The sequence below is a fragment of the Oryzias latipes genome, chromosome 7 (genome assembly GCF_002234675.1).
Source record: "Oryzias latipes chromosome 7, ASM223467v1".
In the NCBI taxonomy this organism is placed as follows: domain Eukaryota; kingdom Metazoa; phylum Chordata; class Actinopteri; order Beloniformes; family Adrianichthyidae; genus Oryzias; species Oryzias latipes.
Genome location: NC_019865.2, coordinates 26,247,972 through 26,273,502, shown reverse-complemented (window position 1 = coordinate 26,273,502; position 25,531 = coordinate 26,247,972). Strand labels below are relative to the sequence as shown.

Sequence of the window (25,531 nt, the reverse complement as noted above, 5' to 3'; positions counted from 1 at the left end):
TGAAGTTTCATATTTTATGATATCGTCTAATCAACAAAAATCCTCAATTAGGTTAGAGATTAGATTCCAAAATAAGTTGTTTTATTATTTTTATTTGAAATGCACAACATTTTGCTTCAGTTTAGAAGTAAAAAGGATCATGATCCACTTCTTGACAAATGGTCATCTTGGTGTGAATGATCCTTAAGTCTTGGACACATTTGTTTCCAGGGATCCTGTGCTGAGAATTGTTTAACAGATCCAAAGAGCTTACAGCAGTTTTTAAAGGTGCAGTTGTACATTTATCCTGTTGAGGTGAATTCAAACACATTAAACTCTAAGGACAGTAAACAAATACAAAACCTTCTAATGGTGATTATTGATCAAAATGTAAAGCATTTAAACCTTCACTTATTTTCACTAAAGAAAACTTTTTATTAGCAGAACGATCAATTCTTTGAACAAAAACGGTATTCTATGTGTGTTAACAAGTCAGACAACAACTAAAATATGGTTGTTTTGTTGCAAAAATGCATGAAAACCAATGATGTTTGGAGTGTGTTTTAACTTTAATTTCTGTTACGTACAGAATTGTTTCCTTGTACAGTTGGACAGACGCAGCAGGGCTAGCTCTTCATTTTTCCCTCTAACTGTTGTTTCTCCCCCACAGGTATCAGATGGCAGCAGAGGAGGGAAGTGCAGTGAGGAAGAAGACGGTGAGCAGCAGGATATTTAATAATTAACCTAAAATATTTGCAGTAGCTGGTATTGGAAGACCCATGGACAGCAGGTGCTGTATTTTCTAATGGATTGTGGTTATAAATTAGCTGACAAATGTTGAATGAAAATTGATTTAAAAAAAAAGCTGTATTTTTGAAAAACTTTGAATGCCCTAAACCAACTGGTTTGTAATATATTAACATGTTTCTTGGTTTCATTCAGAGCTGAAAGGAAAAGAAATGAGGGGAAAAAGGGTCACCAAGGAAAATTATTTGATATAACCATTTGATCAGGTGACCATATAGTACGGTATTTTAGGAAGAGTCCTGTTCGACTCTCTGTCCTTTAGTCCAAACAGTTTTTAGACCGGTGCTGAATACACTGAGAATTTGTCTTATTTGTTCAGATACTGTCTAAATCAAAACAAATTTGGGTTGTTTACATGTTTGCCAACTGAACCTGCAGAATTGAATTTAGGCATTCTTACAGTCCCAGAAAGAGATGGTGCTTCAGTTTACCAAACAGAGAATCAGAGCATTCTTTAAGAGACACCAAACATGCATTTAAAAAGCAATGAAACACAATGTTAAATGTGTAGACTGATCTGAAGAGTTTGTAGCAGATCTACATATTGTGGCATATGGCTGCCACCTGGGGGCAGCCTAATAAATGCTAAGAACACTTGGTGTGAAGGTGGGGCCTCTGCTGAAGTTGTAGGGCTTTCGGCTGTACTTACAGGAAAACGTGCCTGTAAAAGTGAATAAAAACGGTCTGTTTAGATAAAGAAGACTGTCCATGGCAGATACTTTTCTTTGTTGGTACCTTGTTATTAACCAGTGGAGTTTCAGATGGAATCCATTTTCCTCTTTTGTTAATTGCTTTGAGAGGGTTGAGTCAGGAAGGGCATCCGGCGTAAAAAAACATTGCCAAGTTTACCATGCGACTCGTTCGCTGTGGCGACCCCTGATGGGAAAAGCCGAAAGGGAAACGACGTTAATTCTAAGAATAAGACCAAATGATTTAATAACGGTCTTTACTCATTAGAGAAAAGAGTTTGACATATTTGTCTTTCTTTATGTACCAGACTGTTATACTGTGCTCACAGAAATGACTCTGCTGCCCAGAAATGTCATGAAGTGGAACGTTGAAGAGCCTCTTCATCTTCCTCAGAATCTATTTCCCAACGTTTCCCTGCACCAACATGTCAAATCTTCAAACCTTTTCAGACCTACAGTTCTGCCAGAGCATGTCTGCGCTTGCTGTAATGTCTATTTTTGAGTATTTACATGATAGAATTCTAATGCAAACATGATATATTCCAAATTATAGAATTTAATTGAATGCCAATTGAAAAAACACAAAATATGTATCTTTTTACACACATTTTTCTTTATTTTTCAGTGTTAGCATCAAATAATTTTCCCTTTAGTGCTGGTTTCTAGGAAACATGATCTAACAATAAATCAAGAAGAAAAAACTTTAACTGTATTCAGTTTATTTATAAATCACCAATTTACAGTGTAGGTAGTTACTGAATACTTCAGGAAATGGCAATAAATCAAACCAACCAAAGTTTAATCCCCTTAATAATGTAGAACTCATCATCTAAAGGATGTTCAGAAAAAGTTCTAAAAAGCTTTTTAAGCCACACACAAGCCTCCATTAACTTGCTAATGGAAACATCCATTTTTCTTTTTACTGTAGCATGCAACAGCCTGGCAGTGCTGTACAGAGTCCAAAAAGACTGCAGGAGCAGTTTGTCTTATAATAATTTCTTTATTTGCATGGAAATGTTTTGTTCCAATTGATTTGGTTTTGCGTAGAGTAAAGCATTCCCTTTAGGTTATAGTTGTTTTTATGGAATAAGAGAAAAAAATGCATTTTTTCTCTCTCGTTATTGATATTTTCAGCCAATTCAAACATGTCTGCAGAGCTGTTCACACAGTTTCTCCATCAGATAAAACCAAAGTTATGTTCGTCCTCATTTTTCACAGTTTCTCCTTTTATCTAAGGCTTCAAATGATCTAGAATGGGGCTGAAAGTCTGTCTGCAGTGTTTGTTCTGGCCGGGTCAGCAACACCAAAACAGAAATCACGTCTAAAGAATGTTTAGAACAAAATGTGTTCTGACCTCTGAAAAAACATGGACTTTTTGATGGCCTTATGAAATCGCATTGATCACAATCATGCGCACAATGCACTGTGTGTCAAACATGCACACTTTCTGCCATTTAAAAAATCCAAAGAGGTTCTGCCTAGAGGATGTTTGGACCTCCAGAACCGGGCCTGTGAGGTGGAAATATGCCTCCGTCGAATGATCTCAGAAAGAGAAGAAATGTCTGTTGCAGAAGGTAAACTGGCCTCCTAAATAACCATTGCACTAAAACTAAAGATTATACAAACTCCTCCGTTTGCCTATGAGACCTTCTTTAGAAGATTGAACTTAAGGATTCTTTCCCTGAAGTTTTCTTTAAAATGCAACTGAAAAGTTTGGCTCATTGCTGGCGTTGGTGCTAGATGAATCTCCTGGTGTTTGGAGTGGAGAACCCAGGAAGGTATTGTGGTGGTGTTGGTTTAACAGGAACGGGCCTCTCTGACTTAAGAATGAATTTTCATCCAGGATGGAGAGGTCTGCATGTGTTCAACTGATGAATTAAGGTGAAACGAGCAGGATAAATGGGTTTTGAGGAATGGCTAAACAGGCTGAGGATCTAACTCTTTGAAAAGTGCTCCAAGTGAAGGATGAGCCCATTGGTTGATCTCTGATGGCTTCTTCCCCCATGGTCTCAAAAGACCCTTCAGTTTACCAGTCTTATTAATTCTAGAGGGACCTGGCTGCAGACAAGGTTGCGCCTGACATCATCCAACTGAATCAGAAATTATACAACTTACCAAAAAGTGTTGAATTGTAGAATTTTGTTTGACTAAAGCTTACTATAGTACAGCCCTAACTGATCGGGTCACCAGTTAAAATAATTGTTTTGTGCGATATGGGGTTACTGGGGTTACCAGGTCCTCTCTAGCTTGTCACCTCAATACAGAGTAACAGGATTCTATTGAGAGAATAATTTCAGAAAATACACATTAAATAGAGCAAGTATGTTTTTATAATGTATAAAAAAATCAGACTTTCAGCTGTGAATGGAACACATGGAAGGTCTGGGTGTTTGTGAAGATGTTCTCCTGGAATGTGTGGCCATCTTTTCTTGGGAGCTGGAGAAGCTGGAAGTGGGGAATTTATCCACAACCCAAAAACAGTAGAAATTAGCAGCAACACACCGAAGAAGCTGTTGTGTTTCTGAACTAATTGTTTTTATTGCACTCTGGTTGAAATGGTATTTTTGCCACACGAAATTTAATGTTTTGTCTAAGAGGTGCAGGTTTGGAGGTCAGGGGCGTGTGTTGCGTCATGGCGTTAATGTTTAGTGGTGTAACTGTTGGTAGTCATTATGAGCTGTTTGCTGAAGAAGATGTTTAACTTTTTTGTTCCTAATAAAAATTCCAAGTGGCTAAACGTTTGGGTTTTTTTTTTCTCCTCCAGCCACTTCTTCCTGCTTTGAGTTCATCGCTGGTGTAAACTGCTGCTCTCTTTCAGCAGTTAACACAAAAATTGGTGTTGACACGGAAACATTTGAATAAACAAAAGTTTCAAAAGGTGACCGCTCTCAACTTGACCGAGTTTTCTATTCTGTTTGTGGCCACGACGTGCAGCAGCGCAGCCGCTCATCAAAGTCTATTTTAAGACGTTGGTCAGGCTGCAGTGTCTCTGTTCACACAACTGTCATCCATCAGCGGAGACACTCGCATTGTTGCACTATGTCAACCATCACAGAAAATGATTATTTCCTGTTTCACTCAGCACGCCATCACAAGCTTTATTTGTTCTATTAATTAATTTTTTGAGTTTTGATCATGTAAAAGTGGGTTAGTTTGACATTGTTGTCCTGCCACATTCTTCACAGTTTTCATATCTGTTAAAAAATAAATGTTTTCTGTCTCTGAGTTTATAGGTGTTGAGCTTAAATCTAATCCTTAAAATAAACATTAGCTATAGATACCATTCAGAGGCTTATCAGAAGATTATTCTTTAGCCAGGTTTAGTCTCGCTGTTTTGTTTTTTTTAAAGCCCTCCCAGTAAGTTACTAGCAATCTCGCTTTACCTTTCTCTCATTTCCTGGACTTCTTTTCCCTCCTGCCGTCCTTCACTGCTGTTTCTGATTTCTCTCTGCCTGCCCACCCCTCGCTCCTCGCCCCCTTCCCTCCTTCCTTCCCTCTGTTTTGTAGGGGGTGGGTGACTGACTTCATGCTGCTTCCTTCTGATTACTTCTCAAGGCTCTCACATCTGGGACGGCTCGCGGCGTTTTCAGCCGGCTCATTTACACAAGCGCTTAACGGCAGCGGGACGGCTCGGCTCATCTGACTCTCAGGTTTTTAACTCTGCTCTTTTCTCACAGAAAAGTTTAGCCGCTCGTTCAGCAGCTCCTGGACGTTCATCCTGAGGAGCTCTTTGTCCGTTTGTCCTTGTTTTCTTTCACTTTGATTTCTTCCTGCGTGGCTCTGTGGGCTGTTGGAGCCCACGGCAACTCTAAAGTGTAACTTCAGTAGGTCTGGCGCTGCATTTTTGCGAGCTGAAGCTTCATTCAGCAGTTGGGGAATCGGGTGGCAAAAGTCCAGCATTGATGGAATTTATTGAGTGAACTGAAAGCAGATTGAGAACAGCTCGCAGCTTGACTTCTCTCCCACAGCGGTGGTGTAGTGAGTCAGTTTAGTTCGTGTGGTTGGTGGTCAGGTTGGTCTGTTCTGCTGCATCGCAGTTCACTTGTGCATCCCAAGTTCCTCTTTTGCGCTCGCACTTTACATCAGTAACTCAAGTGACAGCGGGCCCTTTGAGGCCAAAGAGAAGTGAGGACGGTGAGAACGTCTGAATGCAAAAGCTGTTGGAAACTGTGCAAACGAGTGCGAACGCTGCACAAGATCATTTACATCTTTGGATGCAGCAGGGGATGAGAGATGGAAATGTGGCAGAGAGGCATTTGTAAAGTTCAGACTAAAATTGCAAAGTATTCTGCAGAAGTAATAGATGTAAAAGAGAGGACACACTGACACGCTCTTTAAAGCTCCAAGATTAACAGGAAATACCCGATGACAGGAAGTAGAAAAAAATATGAATTTTAAAGTTTATTCAGCCTAATCTTTCTGTCGAAGCCCAGAGGAGGCAAACCAAACTGTTGGTGGTTAATCTCTTTATCACAGATACCAAGAATGCAGAGATGAGTGGAAAAATGTGTTTTTGGTGTTGACTGTGCGTGTGCCATGACTTGCTCTGACAGAACGTGTGTGGGCATGGGCTGAAGTATGCAGAAGTTGCGCACAATCTCTATGCATTCTTCATTCATGCCTGTTGATGTTGGAGGGCTGACGCTGGACAGACGGTACATCTTGTCTCTTCAGGTCCAGGTATTTCCTCTGAAGCACCAGATGCTTAGATAAGAGCTTCTCTGCGTAAGAACTGCACTTTCTGGCTTTATCAGATTTAAATTAATTGCAGCCATTTTTTTCTAAAATGAAAGCTTCAAAGTCTTCCACGTATATTCTGCATTTCAGGCCTTGATTGGATGCATTCCCTTATTGCTAAAACTTTCCGAAAAGTTCAGTTGTTTCTTTTTCTTTTTTTTCGGTGTTACTTTGACATGATTTAGTTTTATTTTGAGCTGAGTCATGCTTTATTTTATTTTAATTTAAAAAAAAAAAACAAGAAGCGAGATTTAAAACTCTGTTAACGCAGCTGATGTCTTTTTTTTAATAATAATATCCAGATATTGTGCTTACAGGCAGAGGTGGAGTTACATTAACTTGAGTAACTGTTTGAAAAATATTATCTTTCTGCAACATACTTCTCTTAACTTATTTATGGTGCTGGAAAGGCTTTCAACAGGGACTTTTCACTAAAGTTATTCAAATTTAGATTTGATACTTTAAAATACCAAAGTGTACAATTGTATCTTACATTAAAACCCTTTACTACTTTTTTTTTATCAGTTCTTTTATTTGAGTCATTACTGGCATAACGACTATTTAAACCATTTATTTTTGGGATAGCATTACTTTTATGAGAGTTCTTGACTCTACCAACCCTTGCAGAGGAATAAATAATATTCTCCTAAAAGGTTTGAGGATTATTCTGATAACTGCAGTGTTCTGCTTTAGATGACTTAACATTTGCATTTCTGTGCCGTTCCCTCATGTTTTCTAAAGAATGCAGAGGACTCGGAGCCGAGAGTCTAAGCTTTTAATGCAGTAAATGAGTGCAGCTTCATCCTAAATTAATGTATTCATGATGTGAAAAGGTTTGGTTGTTCTCTGCAGGGTGTGGAAGCTCGGCAGTCTGCGCCGTCTGTTGGAAACCTGAGTGTACTGAAGAAACGCTGGGAGCAGCAGCCTCAGGCTTCATCCTCAAATCCTGCCGTTTCCCACAACAGTTCATCGCCTCACCGCAAAGTTTCACCCGCCTCGCCCCTCCCCATGTCCAACACCGCAGCTCTGAGCCAGGAGAAAGAGCCTAAAAGCCAGGTTTACTCTGAGATCAACAGCAGCCAAACATCAGAGCGGATGGAGATGGAGGCAAAGCCCAGCAGGGATGGAGAGGAGCAGGAGGGACCCGCAGAGGCAGAGATGTCCGACATTGAGAAGCCCAGCATTCCCCTCAACAGCCTGAAGATGATGTTTGAGAGAGGACAGACTCCAGACAAGGCAAGTCCTAAGAGTTCTCTGCTTTTTCTCACAGCTTTTAGACCACCAATCAGAACTGTAACTCTAGGAAAGACTTACAAGAAAACAGTTTAGCATCAACCCATTATCAAAAATGACAACTTGACCAAAGCTGGAATCAGTCTTAACCTAAAGTTATGCTATTTTCCCCATAAAGTTGTTTGTTCTGAGAGATTCGATCCCTGCAGTGCTGTCATGCTGACAGTCACATGGTGCAGCCTCACTGCACATCAGTGATCCGTGCACACACATGCACTCAGCTGACTCCTGCATCCTCTCAGCTGCATCCCTGACTGACCCTGCTTCGAGCTAATTCACAGAGGAATCTCACTTTCAGTCATGCCTTTACTTTAAGCCGTTTAAAATGTGATGCTCTCGCACTTAAAGCGTGACATATTGGCAGACGTGCTGTGGTCCCTCAAGGGCCGTCTATTTGGCCGGAGGAAATGCTGCCATCACGAGATTTCAACACAAAGTTCTTTACTTTTTAAAGATCTTTTTAATGTATTTTAGTTTAAGCACCAAAAAAAATCTATTCTCGACTATTTAAAGACCCACTCCAATGAAAATAGTGTTTTTGGGGTTTTTAACATGTTCTTGTGACATTTTTCTTGTGATGGAGGACATATAGACTATTGAGCTTAAAATTGTATTTATTTTTATTTAGACAAAAGATTTCTTTTTCAAAACTCTTGTGAATCAGGAGGAGACTAAGGAATGTTGCTTGAAAAAGATTGTATTTGTGACTGTTTGTGCTCTGAGCTTTAAACAACAGGGAGGGGAAGAGGGGGCGGGATTGCTAGACGCCAACGGTCCCGCCCACATCTCAGAGGTGAATTTCATGAACTACTGCCACTCTGCAGAAAAATTTCTAGAAAAGTTATTTTTGGCTAAAAACGGCAAAATCATAACAAAAAAAAACACTAGGAACGCGTTCACAATAGATCAAAACACAACTTGGAGTGGGACTTTAAAATAATTTTAACAGACTAAAGCTAACATGCCAAAGTTAAATTTAGCAGAAACGAAAGGCCTTTAAACAAAGAAGAATGCAGGACATACAGAAACGTATTAATAATTATTTGCTGGTGCTAAAATTACTTTCTGGCAAATTTTTGCGAGTACTTGAATTCTGCCTTTTGGTTTCAGAAATTAGGGAATGTTTGTTACAAACATTTCACCAATGCTTACAAGTGGAAAACGCTGTTGTTGCCTTCATGAAAGCTGGAAAAATAAAATCCCACCAAAAAAAAAAGAAAAAAAGTCCTTCTGTAATGATTATCTCACTTCTTTCCCCCTTGAGGGTGGAATTTATTTCCAACTATGAAAAAAAAAAATCCCTTAAGGTAAATTATTAAGGTAATTCTAGAGCTGAAGTGGTTCGATGGATATTTCCATCAATATGTGTGAAGGGGTTGAGACAAGTCAACTGTTCCCAGTAAATCTTTACTGGAATTTATTAGAAAGTAATCTAAGTGAAAGAGCTTTAGCTTTCCACTTTTCGTGATTGAAACATATTTTAAAAGTTTAGTGTAAAATGAAAAACACTGCTGGCAGACTTTTTCACAATTTTCAAACTGCAGGGATAAGACTCGAATGGATGAATCTGCTCTGAAACGGCTGCTTTCACTCAAATGACCTCATGCGTGGGCTTTTACAAAGTTAGATGAGTGAGCAATGCAGGGACCGGACTTTTTCATGTTTTTCATGGAGTCCAATTTCATGTTGCTAGCTGTCTCAGCAAAGGAGGGATTGTTTGCAGAAGTCCTCCAGTAGAAATATCTAAGATGGACACGGTTCTGCAGACACGCTGTGCAGGATTTTCACAATAGTCTCCACTGTAAAGCCAGAGCTGGGGTCGCTGCTTCTCCTTATGGGGCAGATGATGTAATGGTGCGGGCTCATGACTGCAGACAGCTGATCTGCACTCAGAGGCTCCTCAAACCATCTCCCCCGAGGCCATCAGAGCACTCCTCCTCCCCTTCACTTAATCAATCATCACCGTTGTCCACTGTGCTCTCCTCAGCCTTCTCTCTGTCTGCTCTGTGATCCTCCTCTCTCCTCACTTCTGCATCAAAGCCTTTTAACTCTCCTCGTCTTCTGGCTGAACCGCTCCTTTCTTCATATTTCTTACCGTGCTGTTGGATTTATTGTTAATAAAAAAGTCAGCTTAGTCTTTGATTCAAGTATTTCCTGTATTTTTGTAAAAGTAATGCAGTCACATTCCTGGCAAAAAAAATAAAAAATAAAAATGTGAATGGAGGATTTCATACTTTCCCCAAGCCCCAACCTTCCGTTAGTGACTGAAACAAGTTGAAAATTCCCAAATCTTGCAGTTCCTTAAAGGACCACAGGTGGCAGTGGTCACTTGAAGAAGCTCAACATTGTTGTCTATAAATTGATTTATTTTGGAAAACAAAGTACATCAAAAATAAAGTAACTTTCAAGCTTCCTGTTACTTTCAAAAGCCTGACGTGTCAAAAAAATTCAAAAAACCTTTTGTTTTTTAATTTGTTGTTGTTGACAGTCTTGGAGTTAACTTTCCATTGTGTGAATGAATCTGTCGCCGAGATGCATAGATTTATTTTCAGGTGGACTTCACATGGTACTTGAAAAAGTCTCTCAAAAATATCTGAATTAAATATTGTTTAAATATCTGAATAGAATCAGATATTTTATGTCAGTTTAAACGGGCAGATTGACTCCCCTGTTAAAAAGTCAGTTTTTAGGAAAAGGAAACTTATCTACAGTCCTTCAATACCTTGGCTGGTGTTAGTGTTTTTTTTAAATAATTAATAGAAACAATTTTCTGTCCCACTGCCTTGTAGATGGAGATCCAGATCCCAATCAAATTAGGATTCCTCAATAGGCTTCATTTCTATTGTTCAGAATAAAATGGGCAAATTCAGTTATATTTGACTATGATGCATTTATTTTTTCAGTTTTTAAAAGAAACTGGCAGATCTCTAAATGCTGAACTGCATTGAGGAACTGACCTATGAAAAAGCCACTTTTTTTTTTACCTGCATATTTAATGATTAGAAATGATAAAACACGATGACCTCTTAGACTCACTTGTTGAATCATAAAAAAACATTTAAACCAATGGATTTGTATGCATAAATTCTTGTCTGTGTGATTCTACTTTAAGATCAAGCCCAGATGGAATTTGTAAATAAATAAAAAAAGGCTTTGGGGAGGCATGCATTCTTATAAATGTATGTTTGCTTAATGCTGAACTGTATACATTTTTAAAAAATATCTTAGAAGTTTCATTCTTTGATTAATGTCAAAACTGCACGGTCGTATCTGAGGTTTTCATCGGAGCTGCACATTTGATGTTTGCATTAGTCTCATATAATGGTGTGCAGACTCTGCTGCAGTGAGCTAATGCTGCATGTAGAGTTGAAGCTCTCTGAGTGCTGGCTCTGACTTTTTAAAGGTACAAGTCATAACAGTGCAGCCCTCAGGGTTGTATTCATTTGTTGCCTCATAAAAGCCTGCCGGCAGACATGCGAGTTCTGCCCGGATAACGGAGCCCAAACTCTGTACTGGCAGGAAATCGCGCTGTGCTTCAACCGTGATGTCAGTAGCATGTCTGCACACAGCTTCTATGTTTTGGTTGCGTGGCGACCACATGTCAGTTTATCCGCCTCTTTTACTGCGTCTACACACCTTTTGGAAGCATACCTGCAGCTCCACGTTCACTGAAGTGCCCCAGCTGACAGCTGTTGAATAAGAAACCGCCCTCAACCAACAGCTGCCCGGTTCAGAGAACACCTTATCACAGCTCAATAATAAAATCTATAGGGTCATTCATCTCTTGAAAAAGTAAATATCCTTGTATGATAAATATTCGTGTAGTACCCCTGCTTCTGCATCACCAGACTTTAGCAACCAAGAGCCCGGATTCTACTGGACTGGCTTTTAAGTCTTTAATTGATTTTCCAAAGCAGCTTTTTTCATTTTGTTCATGTTTAACTTTGACATATAGAAGTAAACATGAATAACTGAGTAGAATGTCATTTACAGTTGTCCCTCAGTTATGTTATGTTCTAAAAAGAACTTGCGATTGGTGAAATCCTCAAAGTAGCATTACAAGCTGTTTCTCCACTGACGATGAAGTTGTGTAAATTGAATTTGTGATACTAAATATAAACAAATTATACGCCTAATGGAAACACAGCAATTTAGTAAAAACTGATTTATCAAAAAAAATAATTTGGCTTGGAGGAGGCGGTGTTTTAAGCATATTTTGCAAAAACTTCAATGGAAACACTTTTTTTTCCAAACTAAATGAGTCAGATAGTGTTTGCAGTGCTCTTCTGGGTAGGAACTGGCTGCCTTAGTCACTGTTCAGCCAGATGTCCCACAGCATCACACAGCTCAGGTTGAGTGTGGCATGCAGAAATGTTGGATCCACAACTCCTGTAAAATCACCAACCACCATTTCCCAAAATGGCTTCATCCATCGCTGCTGCCACGTGTAAGGAGCTCGCCGCTCCACGGCCTGAAGACGCCCGCGTCTCCTTTGATAAATAAGCACTAGTGCCGGGGCAGAAATCTGAAAGCATCTGCTGTAAAATATTGTTTACATCAGTCGCCATGTTTTTGAATGACTTATCGAGTGAGTTGGTTTGTGTTTATTCACAAATTTAGGATTTAATGGAAATTGCCAAATTGTGTTCAAGAATTTCTATAGTTTTGTAATGGAAATGCAGCTACAGATGCTTTAAGGCTGTGAAACTCCTCACTGCACACTTGATGCAGACATGAACATGGTCCCACTTCTCTCGCTTTAAACTCTTAAACTTAAAACTTTCATAGAAAAATAAGTCCAGTTTAGTAGAACGACAACAAAGATCTGATTGTGATAGATTTATGTAGATTTAGCAAACTGAAAGCATTTTGCCCAGAAAATGTGGCACAGAGATTGATTGACAGGTTGTACAGAACGTGGTGAGCCGTACATAAAAAATAAATAAAAACATGCAAAACTGCTCAGAAACAAACGTGAAAGAAAGTGGACCACACAACCCAGAACCGCTTTTATTGAAGTGTGCTGATGATTTTATATCAGTAAATGAAAGTAAATCTTTAAATTAAAATGTGTTTGTAGATACGCTCTTAGAATCAAGCTTTGGTGAACGTGGCTGGTTTTTGAGTAATCCCTGTGCTTTCTGGGATCCTGAGGATCCTGTTTGTGCTTCCAGAGGGGGGGGTGCATTACCTGCTCTGGCGTGGCTCTGTGGCTGCAGGCTCACTGTCTGAGCTCAGGCTTACAGCTCATGACGCTGCAGACTCTCAGTCTGCACATCCCCGTCTGCCCCCGTCCTTATCTAAACAGCCCCCTGCTCCATCCTCTGCTCTGCTTGGGCTGGAGAGGCGGGGTGCATGAAGTCATGGGGGGCTCTGAATTTAATTGACCCCGTTCCTCCTCCTCCTCCTGCCCCCCCCCCCTCCCCAGGAAAGCTCAGTCCCATCTCCCTCATCAGTCTCTGCACCAGCTGCTGCTCCTCCGCCCCCTCTGTCCCAGATCCACTCTGAACCTCAACACTGAAAATAAAAGCCATGGGCACGCTTTGCCTCACCTCCCGCCACCCCCCGCCTTTATCCAGCCACACCCCCTTTCAAACAGCCCCCCCCCTTCATTGAACACCTGCTCTGTCGCCTCTCCTCCTCCCTCCCAGGCTGTCCCTCCTCCCCCTTTTCCTGACACATTCTCTGGAGGCCTTACCCCACGCCCCAGTCTGCTCCTGCTGCTCCTGCTGCCTCTGCTGCTGCTCCTGCTCCTGACTTCATCTCAGCCTCCTCATCCTCTGGCTTTCTCCTCACCTGTCCTCAGGAGAGGTATCACTTCTGTTTGATTCTCTGTGTCCTCCTCTGTGCTTTTGTCTGTCTTCCGCTCCTCCGACTTCTTTGCTGGCATGTTTTCTTGTTTCTCCTGCTGGGTGAGGAGTTCTCCTCTGCAGCTGAAGGAGGCATTTTCCACCCAGGAGGGTATAAAAATCAAAAGCTCCCTTCATGGACTCCGTCAGCAGCTCCGTGGCTTAATCCTGCAATGTTTGTTGATTTTTACAGGCTGTAAACCGATGCTTTTTCCCCCCCCACCCGCCCTGTTCTTTGTTTGGATAAATGAGGGTGTAAAAAGAGTCTGTGTGAGAGGGGAAAGGGGGGGGGGGGACTGGTCAATCCATATATCCAAGAGCTTTACTGCTATCAGGATCAACAACAGATTCTTTGTCTAGACTTCTCCCTTCATGCAGGAGCTTGTTTACTTCCCATTTACTCCCACATGTTTACCCCCCCCAAATGAATAAACTAGTCTCGGACCCCCGCCTTCACACAGAGCTGCACCTCCAATCTCTAGAAGATAATCCACTGGGAATCCTCCGCTCTGGTGCTGCTTGTGTTGAAAAGCCCTCCTGGTCCTGTTGCTCTCGTGTTCACGGTTGTGACCTTCATGTTTAATTCACGCCTGACTTTCAGGTCGCGCTTTTGACACTCGAGTCGCCCGCTCAGAAGGTGGCAAGTTTGGTTTGGAGCTGCAACTTTTGCACCTTTTTGAACCGCTTTAATCTGAGAAATCTCACGGTCTGCATCATCGAAAGGAAACTATTCTGTTTCTCTGGTCTTTAAAACAACCGTAAATAGATTTTGCATACGTGTCCCTCTCAAAGCCCACAGTGGATCATGGAACGGTCATTTGCATGCTCTCACAATGGCTGTAAATCTGACATATGCTGTGTAGGTATCGTGTTCATTCCCATAATGTTTTCTAGCTGTGGGTTCTTCTTCATGTCTACGGTTGATTGAATGTCCTGTAAGCCCTGCTGCTGTGCTTCAGTCGCATGTGGGAAGAAGAACTCTGAGCTCAGTGCTCTGAAACCGCACACCGCTGCGTTCCTGTCTTCTATTAATCAGTTAAACAGGAAGTCAGGCTCTGTAATATTTTCCTCTTTTGTAAGTTTCTTCCTCTATTTCATGAAGATGAAAAGGTTCAGTCATTAGAGGGTCACTGTAGAAAATGGAACTTCAACTTTCATTACAAGTTTGATCAACTCTTGATTTGAAATAAACACAAAGAAAAGGGGTTGCTACGGCAACTGTCAGATTCTTACCAAACCAGGCCTTAAACTGATTGCAGTTGTAGAGACATGAAGGCTCAGCTGATGTACTGTCTAACAGACCGTATTTTCCACACTTATTTAAAAAAAATGATAGTGCACCCAATAATCCGGAGAGCCTTACAAATGGATTATTTCTGGTTGTGTTCACTAATGTCAAAGCGACTTACGAGGTTGGTTTTTTTACGTGTCACTAAAAAGGTTGGGGGTTAGCGTAGACAAAAATGTTTGTTTTTGCGGTATCGACCTGTTTTTTATGTGTTGCAAACGAGGTTGAGTGTTAATGCTCTGACATGAAGCGTGTCACAAGCAAGTTACTCTGAACCCAGTTAAAGTCTGACAGACATATTTCTGACTCTGTTGTTTCACTTATAGTTCAGTGCACCTTATAGATGACACAAGTTCAAAAAAAGACCGCTCAGACTGTGCACCTTATAATCCGGTGCACCCTATAGAGCATAAAATGCAGCACTGATTTACTGCAGTGCTGCTCAGATGTTTTAATCCAAGCTGGCTCCAGCAAATAGTGTGAACTGTAGTGTTTCTGGCTTTTGTTGATCTATTTTTGAAAAGCTGCTGCACAAGACGATGTAGAGGGTTGCAGTCGTTTGATTGTTGGCAGGAGCAACATGTTTTCTAGGTTACTAGTCATGCCTGATCAGCTTTAGTTTACATGTGGACAAAATCTTTTGCAGAGGATTGTAGAGACTAACCCTGCAGTGACCGTAAACAACAAACTGCTGTTGCAGCCTGTTGTTTTAATGTGAAACTTTGTTCTGCAAAAGCTCAGGAATTAAGGTTGAATTGGTTTGTGTGAAATCATTTAGGAAGATAGAGGTGTTGGTCAGTCATTTTGATGTCAAGTTTTTCTTTTTAAGCTTTAAAAGTGTCAGGCAGATGCTAGAAACTAAGAAAAGCCTTTGTTGTCGATTTTTATTTTAGTTTTAAATGTTTATCTCTTCCTTGGGAGTTTGTTTTCTTCTGTATGTTTTTGGATCGTATGAGGACCAATAAATGTTTCCACAGTTTCATGTTAAATCTGAAAAGCAGGGAAATGGTTGTTTTGTTCCAGAGGCACGCAGAAACTTGAGTGTACTGCTGCGGTTCAGAAGAGTTTTCTCTCTACGTCCATCCTGACTCTCTGCAGTCAGGATGAGGTGAGCACCGCAACACCTTTCAGTCGCTCTGAAATCGCCATGATGTAAATTGATCTTCTCAGAGGGCAATCGTAGAAGCCGACTGGCGGCAGAGAGGGCGGCGTCATCGTCCCAGGCTCACCTGTTGAGTAATCCGGGCCTGAAGTGGCAGAGGAAGCTGTAACGTTGGCGTGAAGCCAGCGTGAGCAGCTTTCTGTTGGAGCGCTGCAACTACACAGGAGTGGACTTTAACACTGGTTGCTCAATGTTGTGGGTTCTGGTGCTGTTCCGGGCGTGTAGAGATCAGCCCCTCCCTGCGCTGAGGGTCCGTTAGATCCCCGTGAAACAACGCTGCTCACTCGTTTAGTTTTTACTTTAGTCCAAACAGAGAAGTGAGCGGTTCCTGTTGTGGCTGTCCGCTCTGGACAGATGGGGTGTCTGTCTCTGTCTGTCTCTGAGCTCATAAGGGGATTAAGGTGGTTTGGACTCGACACACGTGCACACGCACACCCACATGCACACGTGCACTCCACGTTACCTCTGTTTTCTCTGCAATCTCTTTCCTCTTGATCTGCTCTCAGAGAAGCCTTCAGGCTCTCTGCTTACCTGACTGGAACATGTGAGACTGCATGGTTTTTTTTTTTTCTCTCTTCTACGTTGGTAAATATCTGCTGATCTTTGTTTTTGCAGGCCTCCAGAGAGCAGACGAGCAGCAGCTCAGCCAACATGGACCATCTACTAGCAGGTTTGTTCTCCTGTGACTTTTGTTTTAAAGGGTCTGAGATAGGCCTGCACAATATACTGCAAATGTATCGTTATCGCAATATCAAGCAGTGCAAATCCATTTTGCAAAAGTCAGCAAAAATAGCAATAAATGGTTACCTTAAATGTGCTAAAACAATCCTATGGCAGCTTGAAGCGTTTAACGAATCAAATAAATCCATTTATGCATTTGAACAATTGGATGGACCCTTTCTGATGTTGACCAATCAGGTGAGCCCTTTCATGCTAGATGTTTGCCTCCTACGTCAACGAGGGTCATTTGGAGTATCATTTCGAAAGTTTTGCTCATATGGTGCAGCCCTAGTCTGAGAGCAGCTTTTCGTGGAGATGTTCAGGCAGGGATGTGAAACACTGTCTTGTATAGACCGCAACATTCGGGAGCAAAAAAACCCGAAGATGTTAAAGCTAAAAATAGACATTTTAAACCAAAAATGAAACGTTTACCTTAAGGTTTCACGTCAGTTTAGATTTTACACACGTCTGTCGATATCCTGATAGTTTCAGGAGTTGGGAGTTTACGTTTTTAACTGGTAAGAGCAGAGCAGCAACCACAGACTGTGATATTGTACAAATATTAAAGCAAGACACCCAAACGCCAAAACAAGAACATTTATTGACATGAATGTCAAAAAACAGGAAGAAACACTGGAGCTGCTACAGTCATTCAGAGGAAAGTCTTTGTGCTGATATTTTTTAAGAATTATCTTTATTTCTGGTTGTGATTGTTTGGTTTTTCACCAAGAAAAACCCAATTTACCTTATGGATGGTTAAAACTAAGCAAAATTAAAACAAAAAACCAGGAAAGACCATGAAAATGTCCATGAAGGAAAAGGCCAAAAACTCAAGGCATCAGGCTGATGTGACCCAGAGGCTCTGAAAATCCCAACTCAAACTAATCAAGATAGATCAAAAGTCAGGACAAATACGTTTAGCTTTGACTGTTTGGTTTGATGCTTTAACAAGTAGCACAAAAAAAAGTCCTTTGTTCTGTTAACACTTAATCTATTGTTTAATAGGAGAAACTTGAGAATAACTTTTACTTTTAATATAAAAGATGAATTAAAAAGTAATTTTATTAAATGTTTCAACTTTTTAAAAGAAGTTTACTCTGTGGAAATTGCAGTTTAATGCATCTGCTGGCGATTTGGGAGCCCCAGTATTGACTGAGAGGATCATGACTCTTACAGCCTTATGTCCTAATGTGATCCAGGGTTCTGACATCACTAACTGGGATTATCATTGTTGCGTGTTTTCTGTTAAACTTTCATGGCGCTGCCTTTCTCTGGTGCCAAAGAAACATCCGTCCTCTGTGGCTAACATTTCTCTGATTTCTTAAGTTGGGTTTTTAGCTTGTAATGTTTGGACTGACACTGGCTTCCTGGTCTTACCTACCGGGATGTGTCGCCAAATTCTCTTTGTAAGCTGAAAGCCACAAGAGTGCGGTGGACTGGCAGGGAGCAGCAGTTAAACATCGATGACTCTTCCAGTCTTTGAAAGGGACAGTTTTCCTGTAAATAGGCAATCGCTGAACTTCTTTTGGATTAATTTTAAACGAGGTTAAATATTAAAGCCCTCAACCTTGCACTGCTGTCAGGCTGCTGTTTTTCATTCTCGGCGCTGCAACGACTCTGGATGGGAGATTAAAAAACAGAACTCTAAATCTTATTTTTCCAATCCTCATTCATTACATTTGCTTACATTTGCTTCAAAACAGTTTCCTAACTGGTCAGTCACAATTCGAACCCAAGCAACCCTCTGCTCATTGGTCAGGAATTACGAGGGCGGAGCAAATGAACTACACACAGGAATGAGTTCGTTCAAACTTTATATTTCTCGCTGACTGATTTTTAAACGTCTATCAATGTATCAAGAAGACGGCTAAAAAGATGCACTAAGTGTTTATGACAAATTGTGTGGAAAACGGTGAGAAACGATGTGTATCGAGTTAAAAATGGTTTTAATTGGCCTAAATTCATCCAATCACATTTCAATGAGTTCCTGTGTCTTATTGCTGTGGTGTTATTGTTATTTTGAGATAAATCTGTTAAGGAACTACATGGTAGCTTTAAAGATGACATCACAGCAGTGCATGCCGTGTAACACAGACACAGAAAAGCATGTAAAACACTTTTTCAGTGGTGGTGAAATAAAAATTCTCACAAATAAACAGTCTGACCCTTTTTTTCTGTTTGATAACATAATCGTTGCTTCATATTTTTCTGCAGCTCATCTGATGCTACATTCTGACTGTTTAGATCATGTGACCACCGGCTATAGTGGCCGTTTTGGTTCAGTTGTTCCGCGGCGAGGACAGATTGTATTCAGACTGAGGGAGCGAACTGAAGCTCAGTCCAATTGGAAACTAACCTCCAAAGATGGGTCCCAGAGCGGTTCCTGGTCATGGACCAGGGTCTGCTTGGGTGTAGTCAGACTTTTTTGGGGGGAAACAAACTCTGGTGCACGGCGGCTGTGTTTTTAATGAATTTAATTTTAGTTTTTCATACTTATTAGTCTAATTTTTGAAGTGGAGCACTCTTGTTAGTGTTCTGAAAGTGAATCCTCTTCAGATCCTGAATTATTTGAGTTTCTTCTTGAGCCTTGCAGCCTCAGACCTTTAGAGTCCTCCTCCTGGTCAGCATTGTCCCTTGATTCAATAAACAATGCTTCACAAACTTCCGGGTGTCACCCTGCCTTCCTGTGGATGGATTACATCCTTCCCAGAAGTCAGAGGCTCAGAGGTGACGTACATGTGGGAGGAGGGCAGGAAGAGTGCAGCCCCGGCTTCCCTGCAGTTCTGCAGCCTCAGCATGCACGGTCCTGACCCATGGTCCTGTTGCTGCACAGCCTGCATGTAGAAACCATGAGTCAAGAACTCGTTCTGTCAGGTAGAAATGTACAGCATTCCCAGCAAGCAGTGAATTGGAAAAAAAAACGTAGAACTGAAACTGTTTTTTAGAAGTCATAAAACGAACGCTAGAGGAACTCGGAGGTGTGAGTCTGTGTGTGCATCTCATGCCTGCTGTGTTTAACAGACGGGAGTCTTGCAGAGTCCACTCCTCTCCGCGACAGGATGGCCCTCTACAAAGCTGCCATCTCCAAACAGGAAGTGGCTGTGAGTATTTCTATGTCAAGTCAGTTAAACCCGTCAAATAAGTGAACGAAGGCCGAGGTGAGAATGATCGCTGATGCTTTGCTTCGTCTTTGGCTTTACTATGAAATGTGAAAGCAAACCGTTCAGGCTTGAAAATGTTCCCCATTAATCAGGAAATGTTATCTGAAACCGCACACTCTGCTGTCTTTTAGGTGTGTCTGCAGTTCGTTCCTTTTCTAGTTTGAAACATTTGATCCAGAACCCTGTGTGATTTTTACCAAATGTCCTTAACACCATCTGGATCTAATCAAACCCTCTCAAGAGAAATGAGATCTTTCCAGAAACACTGATATGGAAGCTCTTAATTCTGACGCGATCCGTGTTGTGAGGTTAGACGTGACGGGCACAGCACGCCAAAGAGTTTGGCATTTGAACTTCCTGTCTCTTCTCAGAACGATCAGCTTGATAAGCAGAAGGAGAACGTTCCTCCCTGCTCCCTGGACACGGTGAGCTTCAAATCATTATTTCATCACTTCCTCTTGTTTCACTGTTGTACTGATCTGTTTTTTTAATCCCTTTTTAGAGTCTAGAGTCTGAGCCAATCAGCAGAAGGGTCTTTACTCCAGAGAGTAACGGTACTTTACCCTTATTTTCCTTGTGTTCAAATGTACTGAAAGTTGAAATGAGATCCACAAGAATTGAAGCACAGATTCTACTTTTATCTACTTAGAAGCTGGAGCAATGGCTCCCTCTAGTGTTCAGTTTGCATCCCTTCATCTTCTGGTTTCCTCTTCAGGTTCTGGTCCTGGCACTCCTGTACCATCAGGTCAAAAAGAGTCAAAGACTCCCAAGGTGAGTCATTACAGGACAGTTCTCTTCAGAAAAAAGTTTCTTTAAGTCACAATGAAATATACTTTTTTCTTTTTCCTGCGTGCAGGGCTTTCGCCCGCCGGCGAGGGAGACCTGCGTGACCTGTCAGAAGACGGTTTATCCTCTGGAGAGGTTGGTGGCCAACCAGCACGTGTACCACAGCTCGTGCTTCCGCTGCTCGCACTGCAACACCAAACTGAGGTGAGGAGCGCTCAAACCCAGGAAACCATGAATCGCACCAGGGGGGGGGTCGAACACTTTTATTTCAAAGTATGCAACTCTGCCATGAATGCTAGTTTGATTCAACACCTAAATGTTTGTGCAACAGCAAAACTTAAAACTCTTCACAGCCACATGAGTTCCAAAAGCTAATCAGATTTGGTTCAGGTCTTTCAGTTTTCTTGCAGAGGAAACAAATTAAAAGTATATTTGAAAATAGCATTTTTGTCATTTTACTGTCAAATTACCAAAAATCTACCAGTTATACCTTAAATCAGTGGTCCCTAACCCCTGGGCCACGAACTGGTACCAATCCAAGGGACGGTTGGTACCGGGCCGCAGAGAAAAGAAAACGTAAGACCTACATTATTTCTGTTTTATTTATGATCTGATTCTGAAGGAAGTTTACATTTGGAAAACTACTGGATTCTCATCACCACATCCTTCTTGACGCATGTCGATTCTCCCGGCATGCATGTTAAGGATGAGTTTAATATTTCGGAAATCCACCCACCACTGTCTTGAAGCGGCTCAGTCGACCACCAAAATAAAACCCCAAGCTAGTTAAGTTGACAAAAAACAAATGCGTTTGGAAGATTTGTATTTGCAGAAAAGATCCATTAAGGAAACAAAAGAAAAGCTTTCAACTTTAATGAAATCTGCATTTAAGACAAAAACCAGGAATCGTTGCTCCAAATATGGATTTATTGTGACAGACCATAATAATTATGCAGAATATTCAGCAACCGGCTGTCTGTTACGAGTTTTTCAAATGGCAGATTCATGGCTATCATTAGAAATACCAGTTTTGGTGACATCATTTTTTTTTGGTATTTGTCTGTTGCACCTTAAAACGTTTGACGAGGCTTTTTTTCATTTATTTATTTTTTAGCTTCCACTTTGACAGTTTTGGGTTAAGAGGAAAATCATGAAATCAAATGAAGTTTAAAGAAGCTGCAGATATTTTGGAGGAACTTTACTCTCAAAAGTAAAGAGAAACTGGAAGCTTAAAAAAAGACTCTTCAGCCTCTCGTACATGCTGGTCTGAGAAAATACTGACATGAAAAGGTTGGAGAGCACTGACTTAAAGATTAAAATGTAACCCATCTTGATCAATGAAAAATCATCTTTGAGGTCCCATGAAACCTCCAAATCCTGTCAGTCAGAAGTGAAGCTCTTTTGTCTGCATGCACAGACAGCGATCTGTCTTTACATGACAGTAAAACAGAAGGCTTTGTTTAAGGCAAAACCATTTATTTCCCTGTAAAGCAGCTTGGATTTTTAAGCGAGTCCAAACTCATTTAAAAGTAACTTTTATTATTTTAAGGCTCCTAAAATAATTTGCAGAGCTCAGTCAAAAATGCAGCCAGTGGACTGAAGGTGGAAACGTGTGATCAGGCGTCGGCCAGAATTAAGTTTTTCTGTTTCTGGTGATAATTCAGCCAACTTTGCTAACACCATTTGTTTGAAAGGACAGAAACTCCACTTCTCCCTGCTCCACCTGACAGCGGAGACATGATCATTACAAGTGGTTGACTTTAGTTCACGATGTCTCATCTGCTGCTTTTGCCTCCTGTCCAGTTTGGTGAACTACGCCTCCCTGCACAACGTCGTCTACTGCAAGCCGCACTTCTGCCAGCTCTTCAAGGCCAAAGGAAACTATGACGAGGGCTTCGGCCACCGGCCCCACAAAGAGCTGTGGGAGAGCAAAGGCGACGGCGTGGAGAGCTCGCCGCAGTCCAGCTGTGCCAGCAAACCCAGGCCCCAGAGCCCCGCCCCAGACCTGGAAAGCCCCAGCGTGGAGGAGACCCCGCTGGCCAAGGTCAACATCCTAATGGCCAGCATGGAGGCCCGGAGCCACGAATCCTCTGAAAAGGCCGACAGACCCCCCGAGACCCGGAGGCTCAAGATCTCCTGGCCCCCCCGAACAGAACCAGAGGACGTGTCCCCCCAGAGCACCTCCTCTGCGGCTTCTGAGATCAGCTCCACTGGAAAGCCCATCCGAGCCAAGTGGCCCCCTGAAGATGAGTCCCCTTCCCCTTCCCCTGAGGAGGCCAGAGGCTCGCCCTGCCTGCTTCAGGGCTCCTCCCTGAAGGAGCGCAGCCTGGCCTTCACACAACCCAACAGCAAGCCCAGCACAGCGCCCCCCCAAGAGGAGCAGCTCAGCCCCGAAGCCTCCATGGAGCTGCAGCACGGCGGCCTGTCGTCCGACAGTAACACCCCCACTGAGGACAGCTGTGGGGTGGACGTACACAGCAGCTCTGGAGAAGAGGAGCACAGCGGAGAGATGAGGAGCAACGCCGCAGACAACCAGCACAACTCTGAGGAGGAGCTGGACGAGCTGACAGAAGGGCCAGCAGAAGAGGAGGAGGAGGAGGAGCAGATGGAAGAGGAAGGCAGCGGGGGCGAGCTGCATGGAGAGATGCCAGTGAACCACGAGAGTCCAGCAGAGCCGACGGACATCTCCTCTCCAGAGGGGGAGTTGGAGGCCAGCCGCTCCTCCCAGGATGTGGGCTTCTGGGACAGCGAGGAGGTGGAGGATAAAGAGGAGGCGCAGCTGACTGTGGAGGAGTTGATCAAAAGAAACCGATGCTACGATGAGGAGGAGGACGACGTGTGAGGAGAATTCCAGGACTCCTCCTGCCTTGTGGAGGAGCGCTGAGTCTTAGTGCCTCTTTGAACCGTCTGAAGCCATTTAAAGTCCCTCTGGTGTGAAAATGTAGTCGGCTCCTTCTCAACACGTTTTTAAAGAAGTGACCAAAGCTTTTGACCTTCAGGACCTGACAGATAAAGCAGAAGAACGCGCTGAAAGAGCGCCACCTGTCTGTCAGGGTTCTGCTGATGGAGAGTCGACACCTTTGGATCAGAACTTCCACTTTTAAAGAGCTGTACCCGAATGAGAAAATATCCTGCTTTTAAAGTCCGCTTTCTTCTGTTGAAATAAATATTAAATTTGATGGGAAAATCTATTCCTGACAGTAAAATGTTTAAGGATGTGCTCATGTTTTAAGCTTTTTCATGTTTTATATATTCTAGTTGAAACCTACAGTAGCAACATTTAACCTTCTGTCATGTCAGCAGTTGAAACCAGTCACTGAAGTCCATTTAAACTTTTGTCTTTTTTCTGAAGAACCTTTTGTTTCCTAAAATGATTTTTACTTGCTGCAATAAAGAATTTTATAATTTTTTTTGGTGTCATTTTCTTTAAACATCCTCTGCTCTGTTTTAGGGCCACCAGACCCTCCGGTCTCCTGCTGCGAGTGTCTCACATCATTCTTGAACTTTGGGTAATTCAGAGCACAGAACCGTTTAGTTACGTTTAGCCTCTTTTGCCACGTCTGCACTCGGAGTGCTGTGGCTGCATCTCCAGCTGCTTTGCTTTTGTCCCGGCCTTGAGAAGCACATCCAGGACTAAAGGTCTTATCTCTGACCATGATGTCTGCACCTTCACACGCTGTTTGGACTTGTGCTGCTCATGTTTCTGGGTTTGTTTTAAAACCATTAGAAAACCCCAAAGAAGACTCACTCCCTTCACCTGTTCAGAGGGGAAACATCCACAGTTGCAGTTGACATCATTTCAGCCTAAACTTAGTCCGGATCTCCACTTGGAGTGATTCCTGAAATAGATCCCAGATCCCACACTCTTGTTTAACCCTTGTGCTATCCTAGGCACTTTACCATTGGGAGTTGGGTCATCTAGACCCACTAGACAGTGCTCTGAACCTTTTATCCTCAATGATTTGTGATCTTCATTGGTGTCCATGGATTACATGAAATATTTCCACCTTTATCCACCTTTGTCATGGTAGGGAGAACACATCAAACTAAGGGTGGGGTCATCTAAGATAGCACAAGGGTTGATATTTGACTTAACAGAAAACAAATTCATCAACAATTGCTTTTTGTTTTTTTAACAAAGCCCTCGTAATGCCGTTTCTGGATGGTGGGACAAAGTCTTTCCACATATTTTAATCTGAATTTTCATCTAGTTTATCAATACTGTTAACCCTTGTGCTATCTTAGATGACCCCACCCTTACTTTGACGTGTTCTCCCTACCATGACAAAGGTGGAAAGATTTCATGTAATCCATGGACACCAGTGAGGTTCACAAATCATTGAAGAAAAAAGGTTCAGTGCACTGTCTAGTGGGTCTAGATGACCCAACTCCCAATGGTAAAGTGCCTAGGATAGCACAAGGGTTAAAGCTTCTAAAAAGTGTCTTGTGGTTAAAACAAAAGCAGCAGGAACCAAACCGGCTCTGCGGCAGAGGAGCAGTCTGTTGGACAAATGTCTAAACTTATATCCTACTTTTCTACCTTTCATCAAGGTGCTTTTAGGAATTTTAGTCACCGTCTTTCATGCTTAGCATCTGAAAAATCTTTCATATGTTGTCATTTTCCCTTATGAGAATAGGAAAGTTGCCAAATTATACAGCTTTCAGCCATGAAATGGTTTCTTACAGATTGTATTGGAATGAGGTAGATAGGAGTGCAGGTGTTTGAACCTGTTCCTATTTGTTCCTTTTCCTACTTTGTTCTGAGTCTCAGGCTGAAGGAGGAGAAAGGTGGGATTTATTTGCAGTAAGAGGTGAAAAGGTGGGCAAAAGACTTAATGACAGTAAAACATTTAGACAATTTAAAGACCAAACGTTACTGTGTTTGTAGACTGAAGTGTACTGCATCTATACACATGCTTGTTTCGGTTCCAATATGCACCGCTCCACTTCAAACCTGCCAACTACCGGCTGGACGTGCAGCATTGGAGCAGGGGAGGAGGAGAGCCGCCTCAGAAACCCCCTTGGCGGTTTGTGGCCGAGGGAGGAGTCTGGCGCCTGAA

The 25,531-nt window shown here is 42.1% G+C and overlaps 1 protein-coding gene across 4 annotated transcripts in view; it reads left to right on the top strand.

The window, feature by feature from the left end:
* LOC101156656 (LIM domain and actin-binding protein 1) overlaps positions 1-23,880 on the top strand; it is a 35,141-nt gene extending 11,261 nt beyond the window's left edge. For 2 of the 4 annotated variants that reach the window (XM_011477630.3, XM_004071049.4), the window contains 9 exons: positions 650-695; positions 7,065-7,448; positions 16,420-16,474; positions 19,546-19,625; positions 20,057-20,110; positions 20,188-20,239; positions 20,401-20,456; positions 20,542-20,675; positions 22,275-23,880. In XM_011477630.3, coding sequence (XP_011475932.1) covers positions 650-695; positions 7,065-7,448; positions 16,420-16,474; positions 19,546-19,625; positions 20,057-20,110; positions 20,188-20,239; positions 20,401-20,456; positions 20,542-20,675; positions 22,275-23,313 — 1,900 coding nt within the window. In that variant the 3' untranslated portion in view covers positions 23,314-23,880. Of the gene's footprint in view, positions 1-649; positions 696-4,883; positions 5,126-6,049; positions 6,156-7,064; positions 7,449-16,419; positions 16,475-19,545; positions 19,626-20,056; positions 20,111-20,187; positions 20,240-20,400; positions 20,457-20,541; positions 20,676-22,274 lie in introns of those variants that run through there. The other 2 variants (XM_011477631.3, XM_020704913.2) reach the window with 2 other exon arrangements.
* Positions 23,881-25,531: the final 1,651 nt, after the last annotated feature.